The sequence below is a fragment of the Terrapene carolina genome, unplaced genomic scaffold, assembly GCF_002925995.2.
Source record: "Terrapene carolina triunguis isolate 2854851 unplaced genomic scaffold, T_m_triunguis-2.0 Scaffold236, whole genome shotgun sequence".
Classification (NCBI taxonomy): domain Eukaryota; kingdom Metazoa; phylum Chordata; order Testudines; family Emydidae; genus Terrapene; species Terrapene triunguis.
Window position 1 is genome coordinate 7,005,186 of NW_020664587.1, and position 13,256 is coordinate 7,018,441.

The window sequence follows — 13,256 nt, forward strand, 5'->3', positions numbered from 1 at the left end:
TGAGCCAGCTGATTAGGAAGCCAAAGAGAATCCAAATCCACTTTGTTTGTTTACCTGTGTTTCTGCGCTGCTTAGTGAATGAAGATCTAAAGATGGGTCAGTCCTGAGTTCAGGTTCAGGAGCTGCTATTGGGGCCTTCAGTAGGATTTCTTCATCAGGACTGGCTCCTAGATCTGTCTCTTTCTGACCTCCTTCACCTTTCTCTTGTGGAGTCTCCACTTCTTTGCCCTCTTCAGAAACTTGAGACTTGGGCCTTTTGAGAAATGATGAAAATAGGCGTGACAGCCCCCGACTCTCGGAAGTGCAGCGCTCTTTGTTCTTGCTCTGGTCTTCGTGTGTGGGGGTATCACCGTTGGAGGCCTTCTGTTTCTGTCCCGTTTGATTATGCCCCTCAGATGCCTGTTGGGAAGCCTCCTCCAGAGAAGCCTCTTGCTTCTGTGTTTCAGCAGCTACCTCCTCCTCTTTTTGCTGCTGCTGCTTAGGATTCTCGGCCTCAGCCACTAGACTCTTCTCTGTTGTCATGATGACACTGTAACAGAGATTTTAAAAAGTAAACAATAATATTTCTTCAGTGTTTACACATGCATTTAGCCATTATAAATCAAATAGCAAGCACTCCAAGCACCACTTCCTGAGAGCTGCTCTCTCTGGTCTGTAGCCTACTGAGCTTTAGATACAAAGCAATCTTATCACTGACAAATCACACTCGTGTGTAAAACTAGACTTGGCTTAGTGTAGTCTTTTCAAAAAATAGAGACCTCTTCATCCCTGTCTACTCACACACCTTTTACAGTGAGGATTGTACTAATAAATGTGTTTCAGATACATGAACAATTCTGCTTAACTCTGGTACTGCAAGTGTCATTTCCTTAGTACTTCCTTTCCGCAGCTCTTAGACTGCATCACAGTTAAAATTGCAGCCATCTTGCCTAATCAAAATAGTCAATGAGAGATATTTCTAGTGTGACAACTGCAGAAGACAAACAAAAGCAAATAATGAGGTTTGTAGAAATAAAAGTGCACTTCTCTTAGCATTTCTAGCTTTACACTTCTTTCGAGTCTTCTTTTTCACCCTACAGTAAAACTTTGTCCCAGTGCCGTTGTGTGGGAAGGGAGTAGGGAAAAACAGACATGTAACTAAACAAGCCTCTTAGTAACATCCTATGCAAAAATTCTGTGGCAGCCGTATCTCGCTTCCTGAGATACAGAACTGAAAAAAAATGGTGTAAACAGGAAGTTTCAGAAGAAAAACCTCCCAAAGATACACCACCTACAGGCAACAACACTCTGCAAAAGATGAAAAGTTTTACTACTACAACAAATTTCAGGTCCTACCAAAAACAAGCGTCCCTGTAACAGACCAAAGAATCTAAATATTAAATTTAAGAAGTGATAATACATAAACCCCTTCGTTTCCTCTACCAGCCTAGATTGATTATTGCATTACTATACAGAAGTACTCCGAATGGTGCTTATTGAGGCCAAGTTTAAAATAGATCTATTTCAACTAAATAACTTGGCCTGTAAGCAATCTGGTTTTAGTAAAGTAAGCTGCGGAAACCTAAGGAATTTGGCATTTAGAAATTGATACTTGCACTGCATGGGCAAAAAAAAGTCTCAAATTTAAACTGCAAAGGCTTTCTCAAATGCATTTATCCCGCTAATGGACAGCAGGTTTTTTGGAGTCCATTTTACTAATCTGATGCCATGTTTACTTCAACTTCAGCCTGGCTGTTGACACAAAGAGATGGAAATCACATGAAGAGCGTATCTATTTAAAGTATAAAGAGGACCTGAAATAATCATGCTTTGGAGGGGATAGAACTAATCTTTGAGAGTTACATCACATGCATCTGTGGTAACAAATTACCATTGCTTACATGGGGCAAACATGTCTGTTTCAATCCCTTCTAGCCCAAAACTTAAGTAGAAACATTTATTTAAAGTTCTCATTTAGAATTAAGAAACATTCAAGACATCACCCATTTAAGCATTACCACACTTAACATTCAAAACTTTTCCCAAATTGAAAAAATGTAAATGTTCGTTTTCCCACAGTAATCAAAATGCTTCAGATTTAAAAACAAAAACCAAAAAGTTTTTGAAGTTTTCAACCACAGATACAAACACCACTGAATACTGATTGTCCTAAAAATATTGCAACTCTGTACAATACATGTCTACTGTTCCAAACAGCTGAGATAGCATAGTGCAACTACTACAAGTCTCTTATACAAAGCCCATTTTAAAATTTGTTTCAAATAGGTCACCATTATTTAAACACCAGTATCTTGTGGGTTCTTTTGCTCTGAGAACATATTGCTCATGAAAGGTGCCCTGGATGGGAAAGTCCTCTACTACAAGCCAACAAGTACAAGCAGCAATTCAAGTTTTCCCTCATCATCCCTCCAATACAAGATATCTCAGCCCTGACCTGAAGGGACTATCTCCGGGGAACTGGATGAAGGAGTGTAGTTCCACAGTCCTTGTCCTTTTAGCTGAGGCTGCAAATCAATGGTCACTGGTGCTGGAGGATTCTGCTATGTGAACACCTCTGTAGTAACACAGCTGTTAGCTGGACTGAGACTCTCCAAAATCCCCACTGAACTTATTTTACATTGACCAGTGAGCTACCATCCCATGAAAAAAAAAAAAAAACCCTCTGTTGCTGTTCACCTTAGATGAATTTGAACCGACAATCCATAATAAGTGACAGGCTCCATATCCTATTGCAATCCCCTGAGTCAGGTGTTCTCAAACATTTTCATGAAGTGGATCATATTCTAATAGTGTCTTGTGGATACCTATCCTTGCCACTGATGGACCATCTCCTGCTCCACCAGTGATCTAATACCACCACCATGGATTACAGCAATTTCTCATGTGGGAAAGTGAAGTATTTAATGTATTTTTAGCTTCCTTTAATGTGATTCAGTAGCTGGAAACAAGGAGAGCCAGCAACACAGGAGCAGCCATGGACCACCAGAAAGTGCTTGCTTGGGGGAAAACACAGTTTGGGAATGGCTGCACTGAGCCATCTAGTCCATTCAATGGAGGTTTGCTTTGCATTGCAGCAGGCTCCAGGAATCAAAACAGTTTTCCCCACTCACCCATAAGTCTACATCAAGGGAGTGCCCCCCAACAAATAGCAGACTAGACAAGATTTAACCTTTCACCATCATTTCTGGCTGGTTTTAAAAATCTTCCCAAGATTACATTTCAAGAAGTCTGAATCCTTAAATAGTTGCCTCTCTCTCCTTTCCACCCCACTCTCTCAAAATCTCCCACCACTCATTACCTACACTGAAGCTTAATGCTGTATTTAAAATTTTCCTTATTCCATAATTTAGTATTCTTAACTAGGCAATTAAAATATAAATCAATGCTAAGCACAGCCATAGAGAAAACCTTGTGTGTGCACAATACCTTCTGCTGAGAGTTTTGAAAAGCCCCCTTAAATATGTTCAAAAGAGGAAATGTTAAATAGAAGAATGAGGTAAGGACAGCAAAACTAGAGATTTGTGATGACTTAGATCCGACCCCTTTGTACCTCCCTGCCATCCTGGAACAGCATGGTAAGCATGTCCTTTCATATCTAATGTTTGTTTCAAATAATTGAGTAATTCCCATCTGCACTATTCTCCTTGTTCTCTCAAGCCAGCAGGGTAAATACAGCATAAGACCGTTCCTTAAAAAAGCGTGGTTAAACTATGGAAAGTGAAAATGACATTGGAGTTCCAATTTATTGACTCAAATGTCTTCTAGCATATCTCAGATTTCTTCCGTTTACAAAGAGGAGGATAATGTTTAACTTTCCAATAATCAGCCCTGCAAAAAGTCTGGAACCTGACAGTCAACTGTGGGTTATTTTAACACCAGCAATAAATTTTGCGCAGCTATAACCTACTGGTTTTTTCCTTTCAGAGGTTAAGTGTGTGCTAGTGTCCCTGTGAAATGCTACCACACTTGCTGTCAGTGGAGGCACAGTGGTATAAGAGAGACAGGACAGTGTCTGTTAGCTAGCTCCCCCCACCCTAGCGTTTGGAACTCATTTGCTCACCTTATCCTATGAGACACTTTGGTTAGCTTCCAGGGTGCACTACAAAGCCCATTTTCTCTTCTCTCCCCTGTAAGGTGATTTGGTATGGCTAGCCAGAGACACCCGAGTGGGAATTCCAGGGTGAGGTTCATTTGTAATATTTATGTTGTTGCTAAGTTATCTGATCTTAGGGTAACTTACAGGTCTGTTGAATTAATGGGTTTTTAAAAGATTGTTACAGATCCAGACAGAACACAACGGACCCTCTTCAAGAAGTAAAAATCCAATACAGTTAGAGCCAGATGGCACAACCTACTTGCAAGAGGGTATGTGAAGTGTGGTATTGAATAATGTAGATCAAAGGATAAATTTTAATGTAACTCATATATACGTAAAAAGAGAGATTATACATATGCTTTGTAGGATTTTTTTTTTTTTAAAATAGGTCTAGTATTCTGTAGCTTGATAGAGGATTTGGTAGGGGAAAATGGACAATGAAATCTCAGCAGCAGCAACATAAAACTGGCAATACTTGTCTTCATCAGCTACTCCTACTCTCTTGCTGGGGGGAAGCAGCAAAAATTACATATCAATGTGTTTCAATTTGCGGGCCCTATGTGCGGCAAAACAAGCAAGGCATGATGTATGAGAGAGGGGAAAAGCAAACACACCTGGGACCTAAGATACCCACCCTGTACTCTTGGACCCCAACTGAGTCGCGTCTCTATTCCTCTACAAGTTTTGGAATGATACCTGCCTAGAACAACAGTTGTCTTTCAAATTTTTCAAGTATTGTCAAATCAATACAAAATTCCACCCACGAATGCGCATTGGAAGCAACACTAACAGAGGCAGAGAAAAATCAAAGTTAATGTTGTTAGTCCAACTTTAACAGCTACAAACTAGATATTATGACAGGAGTTGCCAGGCAAGAACTAGTGATGAACCAATTCAGTGTTGCCCAAAACCCTGGACAAAAACACACACTTCCACCAATGGCCAACTCACTGGGTACATCCCCGAAGAGTTGGAGTTTAATTGCACTGCTGACACTCCTATATAATACAGAATGAGTATACGGCACAGATGAATCCATATTCAGGAGAGAAGGGGTTAATTAGGAGTTATGTTTTGGTCTGGCGGCCAAAACAATGTGCTTTGTAGCTACTTCCCATTGAATTCATTTAGAAAAAATAAATGGGCAAGAATCACTATCAAAACATCATCTATTCAAAATTCCCTCCTATCTAAAGCTAAATGCAAGGCTCTGGAAGTGAAGAATAGGGATGGTAGGCCTGTAAGAGAAACTTTTGTTATTAAGTGAAGTAAACAGGATAACTCCCCAATAATAGACACTTCCTCTCTGAGAAAACTAATATTAAAGTCTCTGGACCCAGAACAACAGTCTGTTTACTTGCTTGATTTCAGCGGTTGTGTAGTTGCAGACTATGGTTTTTTTCCAAACACTGAAAGGTGGGTCTTGTTTTAGATGAGCAAATGTCTCCAAGTCTTTCCTTTGCACCTCTGCTTTTCTCAGGGACAGCCCAGTGATCTGATCCAAATGTACAACATGTACAAAACTAGGGATGTGGAGATAGGCACGTACTGTATTGCCTCTCCCTGTCCTTCCCAATAAAGATTTAATAGAGTCAGTTAGCCACCACCACCACCAATTCACTAAGTGCAGTCAAATATTTTGTTACAAGGTCCCTGATGCACTCATTGTCTGTCACTCTGCTTGGACACACTAATTATATTCTCTCTCTGACGTTTTACATTCAGAATTCATTTTTATGGTTTTAACTGAAAGCGTAGAACACAAGGCCCTGTCTTGTAAGATGGAACAAAATTAAGAAGATTGAACATATATTATTTAAAATATACGTCTTAAATCTTTCATTATAAGGAGGCATTTCTAAATAGTATTTTGTTTTCCAGTGGAACCTTCATAGCACAGCTCACAGAAAGAGCAACAGTTTTGTTTTGTTTTGTTACACACAGCTATTTTGTTAAACAACACTTAGGGAACACACTATTAGTAAGATACTCCCATACTTCCCCGATTTGGAGATGTATATATTAAAAAAAAAAAAGATTTTGAAATGCAGGCGAAGTTTTCATTCATATCTCCTCCACCCCCAAACAGTCTCTCTCAGATCCTGCAGATCATTTATATGTCATCTTATTATTCATAACTTCTGGGACACACAGACACCTGCTGTATAGATGAGGTTTTGGCTCATGCAGTTCTGGAGATGAGAGTTATTTTTAACAATTCAATTTTAAAGTTACATTCTATTCAAGTTGTTATCCCGTTCTTATCACCATAACATCAGAGCACCTTCCAGTAGTGCATTAAGCAACATGACTAATGTCTGTGACATGTGGTTAGCATCTTCTCTCATCCTCTCCCCAGGGGAGAAAGGTGTGTACAGTGTAGCATTTTGTTTTGGTAGGCTGGTTGGTTGTTTAGATTATTTATTAAAAGGTATGCTGCTGTGTGTTTGTTAGAAGTTAAAATCAACAAAGCCTGCCTTCCAGTTGGAATGGAAGGCATAAGATTTGTTACGGTCCTTAGCCCCTGTAGGTGTCTATTCCACAGCCTCAGATCAGTCCTCCAGAAAGCACTGTCTCCTGCACTGACAACCTTTACCCTTACAGTAGAAAGATCAATTGTGACTGAGGAGCAGAGTTGAGCACGGTGGTCAGCATCCCAAAGCTTATTTTTTATATATGCTGGATCCAGGACATGGAGCACCTTGAAAATAAGGACCAACACTCTGAACTTGCCTCCATGGTCTATGAGAGGTCAGCACAGAGAGCAGAGGACAGGTTTAATGTGCTCATGATAGCCTGTATTGCTGAGGAGCCATGCAGCATTCTGTAGTAGATAGAATTTCACAGAACTGATGATTTCAGGCCCAGGTACACACAATGTCAGTATTATGCCAATGACAAATATTTCAGAAGCTACAATAAAGTATTTTTTAATATAAGAGAAAATAGAACTGTAAAACTGAGCTTGAAATACTCTAACTCCTAAAAAAGACTGCTGTTAGCGATCCAATGAATCCCCACCACCCCCTTACATCCTCACCTTCAAACTACCAGTCCACTTGTTACCTCCCCTGAAACTCAAACCATGCCCTAATTGTTCACATGGAGGGCATCCTCCTCTGATCTGCGAGGCTAACATAATATAGTTACATCTTTCTAGACATCCTTTTTTCAGCAAGGGACAGAGTCTGGTTTTTCTAACAAAAAACTAAAAAAATTAAAATTAAAATTTAGTAAGTAATTGGAAGACTTTCCATCCTATTTTCTGTTTCCAACATTCATGGTTTGAATAAACTAATTGGTTATTCTATTTTATTGGTTCTAAAAATAGGAAGTTAGTGCTGTTCTAAATACACTGGGTGTTCTAGATTTCAGCATCAGTTCTGCCCTCATTTACGTAAGTGCTACTTTAATGACTAAAATATGGTTATTTGCATTATTTACGCTGTAAACTTTTTAAGGTAGTAAATTTTCATGTTTCTAACACCATCTGAATTATTTTAGTAATAAGTTTTCAATAACAATGATCAATTTAATTCTATGCATCAAGAAACTCCAACAAATATCTGACAAGAGAGAAATGATTTCACTTACAAGCTGCACACAAGTAGGAAAAGGGAATTGTTAGTGAAGGACACTAGCGCAAACACCCAATTCAAACAGCAGATCAGACAGGACTTTGGATTCTGGAGTCTTGCCGACTTCCACTTCTTCCAACATACCTACACTCAATTGTGGTAATTCAGAATGTATCTAACTGGAAAATCTGGAAGGACTGAATTGATTCTGTTGGCTCTCTTGGTTCCAAGGAGTCTAGATATTTCAAGCCTTACATTGAGAACACTAAGTTATCACTGTATAGTTGTCTTCAAAAGATCTTGACTAGCATAAGTGATTAAAACGTATTAAAGTATAATAAAGATGTCACACCAAAAGCAAATATAGCTGGGCTCATTCATCCCGATGGCTCAGAGAAAGACTAGTAGGGGGATATAGAGCTAGCATAGTGGGTCTTAATATCGTTAAAGTGCTTCACTGTCCATTAATCAATGCTTACTCAGAAGCAAGCACATTTATTATTCGAACAAGGTTAAGTCACTAACTTATCGCCTTCAACGCAGAAAGCAAATCCCCTGATCATTTCAACATAAAGTTATGAAAAATACCATTTAAACTTCAAGGCTTTGTTCTTTTAAAAGAAAACAATTGGCTTTTTTTTTTTAGTTAAGAAGCCTTAAATTCTTATAATATCTAACAGTATTTAATGGTGTAGTAGATCCTAATGCCTAAATACACAATATAACGAAAAGTTTATTTTATAAAGTCATACACATTACAATGTGCTGCTGTTGATCTAGTTACCTAATAAACCAACATATGGCCTTACTGAAAGACAAAATGCAACATGAATGCTGCTGCTGCAATAAGAAGCGACAAAGAAGGGAGATTTCAATTAAAGGACACAAACTTTAAATCTTGTCCATTTTTAAAGAGCAAATTAAAGGTAGTTTCAGGTACTATGCTGCATCCGAGTCCCCCCTATCAATTTAACAATTACATTTTCCTGTTTCTCTTAGTAAAATAATTCTCTCCCTCCCCGCACCCCGGTCTTGGTTTGTGAAAGGTTCGCGCAAACCATTAGGGAAAAATGACTATATGAAAAGTACTGTCAAGTGCACAAAGTAAACAAACTGAAAAAGAATTCTCTCTAATGCACCTTCCACTTATAGCAATCTTTGGTACTTGTTGTAACAATAATAGATACATTTTCAGAAGAGCGCTACTGAAGTGTTACTGAAGATTAACAATCAAACAAGTACCCTCCAGGTATATTTCTCAAAAGGTTCTTAGAAGGGTTAAGAAAAGACAACGAATTTGTTGAAAAAAATTTAGAGAGAAACCTAATGCAAACCTCAATAAAAATGCTAGCAATTCCATTACAATGGAATGCTGGCCACTGCTTCCCGCAGCTCCCATTGGCCAGGAACGGCGAACTGCGGCCACTGGGAGCTGCGGGCGGCCGTGCCTGTGGATGGTCAATGTAAACAAACTGTCTTGTGGCCCGCCAGCAGATTACCCTGATGGGCTGCAGCTTGCCCACCACTGTTCTAAAGCTTCTGGTGACATGAAGAGCACAGTACAGATTTTATATTTATTCCATTTGTCCTTGATAGAAATATCTGATGTGTGTGTTCTCTATTTAAAACATACTAAACCTGCTTAGAACTCCCCAAATTAGGAAGGTAAATCCCTTACAGGTTATTATTTAAATGTTATTTGGGTCCTTTACAAGCTGTTAGGCTTTGGGTCTTGAACAGACTGACAGTGTCCCTTTAACCAAATGGTGAGGTCCTATTACCAGAAGAAATAAGATACATTCACCAAAACATCTGAAAATTTTGCCTCAGTAACAGAGGAAAAAATAAGCCTCCCAGTGTTACAACACAGATGGTACATTGTAATTGCCTGGATTTAATTCTCACCGGACCACTCCCAGTAATCTACTGTATATCAGCAGCACTATACCCCTCCTTCATCCTCCTACCACGGTACAGCTTTTCTATTTAAATGAGGGCGCAAAACAGTAGCTTACCATCTGCTTTCAGCAGATCATTTGTGTCAAACTGAGGACTGGATTTATAAAAGGATCTGACATTAATAGAGGGATAAAATTTATTACAAGTTAATGGTGTGCAAGAACTCAGATAAAGTTCCTCTTTGAAGTGTCCCAGAAAATCCTTTCTTGAAAATAGCCTAGATTTTTTAAAAAGAGTTTGTGATATGCGGCAGTTTAAAGATCTTGCTAACTGACAAGGACTATAGCCTCCAGAAGGTTTACATTTCACTTACATCTGCTCCCCAGTAATACAGCTGGAAATGCCTACAAATTCACAATGTGCCAAGGAAACTTATTCAAAATTGAAATGATTTAGGCCCAATGCGAGGACAAGCAGAGTCCATAAAAACTATTCTTTTAAGTTACTTATGGAATGAGTTCACTCAGACTTACACGATTATCTTTTCCAAGCCCATTGGTAACAGTAGAGACCCAAAGCTTTATGGTCCTTTTAAACACAGCACAGGCACAGAGATACAAGTATTTTCTTAACTTAAAATATGCTTTAAAAAAAAAAAAGTCTTCCCATGCAAGCAGCTGTTTCTCTTTACTACATTACAGAATGTAATCCTTATGGCTAGACTTTTTCTTTATTGTCATTCATTACCGACATCAGAACAAAACTGCAAGATCTAATCTAAAGAAATCTGTATGATATAGCTGTTAAAGTTCACTTCTGAATCAATAGCAGCAATGCTAGGAAAACAGTAATAAGCAGCAGCGGGCACAACTCCATAGCTGGCAGCTTGCCTCAAGCCCTGTCTTGATCAACTCTGAACTGATGGCGCATCAAACTGTACTGAGGAAGGTAGAAACTGTTAGAGCTGCCACTCCAAAAATAGGACTCTAAGGCCATGTCTACACTACAAACTTTGGGTGACAAGTTATGTCAGCATGCAGCTGCCGAAGTTAGTACATCACTCTTGTACGTGCATACTTGGCTGCTTGGATGGGGATAGCATGTACTCACCAGGAGTGCCTGTGTCTAAGCAAAATGTGGGGCACCCCAGTAGGTATCCCAGGGTGCCACATGCCACAATCTATGCAATGCCTTTTGGGAAATTTTCACGTGCGGTGGGGGTAGAAATGAGTAAGCACAGGGATCTGTGGGATCTTGAGGTCAAGTTCCCAATATGTAACTTTCTCCACTGCATAATGCCATCTATAGCCCATAATTTTCACATTTTTTTAATCCCACAAACCCACACAGGATTTTCGGTGTCCACCAGTATCTCTAACAGGACCATGGAGACTGAAGAGCTGTGCTGTTCTCATGAACACTGTAAATACAGGATGCATGATCCTCTTGTATTTGGAGATCCAGAGGAAATACCACAATAATGGAGGTGACTATTTCTCGGAGGACAGTTTGCTGAGGGACATAGCGAAAAACAATTCAGGGCTGTTGGTGGCATTCACAGAGCAGTTGAAGACAGTGGAACCCCGCTTCTGGACCAGAGAAAAGAGCATTGACTGATGGGATCGTTCTGTAATGCAGGTTTGGTACGATGAGCAGTGGTTGCAGAACTCTCGGATGCGAAAGGCCACATTTCTGGAACTACGGTCCAAGCTCACCCTTACCTTTCTTTGCAGGGACAGCAGAACGAGAGCTCCGTTGACAGGGAGAAGTGTGTGGTGATCACACTCCAGATGCTTTTAATACCAGATTGCTACCAGTCAATGGAAAAGCATTTGGGAGTTGAAAAAATCCACAATGGGGGCTGTTGACACGCAAGCATGTAGGTCCATTAATCATCTCCTGATACACAGGACTGTGACTCAGCTACTTGCAGTTCATAGTGGATGGATTTGCAGCAGGGGCGCAATGGACAGCTAGCATATCCCTAGTTTGGCACCAGCCCACATTGCCACAGAGTACATCAATAGAAAAGGCTATTTTTCTATGGTTATGCAAACACTGATGGATCATCAGGGATGCTTTACCAATATCAACATGGGCTGGTGAGGGAAAATGCATGATACTTGCATCTTTAAGAACACAGGACTGTCCGGAAAGCTGCACGCAGGGGCACTCTTTCCAAACCAGATTACCCATTGACAATACTTAAATGCTAACAGTCTTTCAAGGGGACCCAGCCTACCCCTTGCTCATAAAACTATACACTAACCACCTTAACAGCACCAAGGAAAGGTTCAACTACAGCTCAGCAGTGCAGAATGACAGTTGAATGTGCTTTTGGTAGACTGAAGGGATGCTGGTGGTGTTTACTCACTAGACTGGATCTCAATGAGAAAAACATCCCAATGGTTATAGCTGCATGGTGTGTGTGCATAATATCGATGAGGCAAGGGGGGAAAAGCTGCCACTAGGGTGGAGGTGGAGCAGCTGTCTGCTGAGTTCAAACAGCGAGACACACGGGTCATTATAAGAGCTCAATGTGGAGTTATGCTGTTGAGGTGGGCTTTGAAAGAGCACTTTAATGGTCAGCCACAGTATCGTTCTGTGCTAGACTGATCCTGGCTTTGGGTGCTGGCAGGAACCATGTTGTGCTTGCTGTACATTTATAACTGACTCTATGAATTATGCAATGTATAGGACTGGGCGTCTCCTTAACCTATCACGTCTGTGGTGCTGTACGTTTACATGTACTGGGTGCTTTGAATATCACTAAGCATTCTGCATGATGGGTTGTGAACTAATAAAATTCTTCATTTTCAAAAAATAGAAATTTGTGTCAAAAACAGTGCAGAAAAACACTGTGCAAGAGAACAGGCAATGCAATATAAACTAACATAATAAATTAACAAAACAGAACTTTAAAATTTGAAAGGCAACAAACATTTCTGTCCATTTCAGTGCACAAATATTGTCGCTTCTAGCTGCAAGTACACTAACTGTGGTTCACACAGGTCCGGGTATGTGAAGGTGTGGTTTTCCTTGCTGTCCCATGTCATGGAGTGATGGGGGTAAGGATGAGGCCAATGAGGCCATGTGGCATGCTGCGGAGTGCAGGGAACTGCTACCATGGAGTTCTCTAAGGACTGCAAAGGGTGGGAAGTCTAAGATTTTTGACCAATAGGTCAACCAAGGTCTGCAGCATTTGGGTTTGCTGCCTAAGATGACCTATTATCCTCTGGTGCATCTCCTGCTTTGTTTCCTGCTGAGACTGTCTCCTCTCCGCTCTGTCCGTTTCCAAGCTGTCTGACATGTTGGCCCTCCAGGGCCTTTGTTCGCAGTCCAGTGCAGCACTGGCTCTCAGAATCTCACTGCAGATATCTTCCCTACTCCTTTTCACATATGTCCATGTTTCTATGGCTGGTCCACAGCTGTGCTCACACAGACTTTTCATAACAGGCCAAAGAGACCCAATTCCTAATGCCTACTCCAAGCAGAAGCATGTCTAGTGCGTAGAGACAGCATGGTTGGTTGGTCAGTTGTACAAAAGGGAGAACTGCTAATTGTGCTCGCAACGCTGGGCAATCAGAAAGGCATTTCAAAAACATGTGGGATGTTTTCAAGGAGAGGGGGAGGGCAAAGGGGCTTTCCAGTCTCTGTGATCCATGGGCAGTGACGTTTACAAT

At 40.4% G+C, this 13,256-nt stretch overlaps 1 protein-coding gene across 4 annotated transcripts in view; it reads right to left on the reverse strand.

Annotated features, from left to right (window-relative positions):
- The window catches only part of EPB41 (erythrocyte membrane protein band 4.1), a 102,430-nt gene that overhangs the window by 73,794 nt on the left and 15,380 nt on the right, over window positions 1-13,256 (reverse strand). For all 4 annotated transcript variants that reach the window (XM_029912678.1, XM_029912677.1, XM_029912676.1 and 1 more), the window contains exon 2: window positions 55-529. In XM_029912678.1, the coding sequence (XP_029768538.1) occupies window positions 55-522 (468 nt within the window). In that variant the 5' untranslated portion in view covers window positions 523-529. The remainder of the gene's footprint in view (window positions 1-54; window positions 530-13,256) is intronic.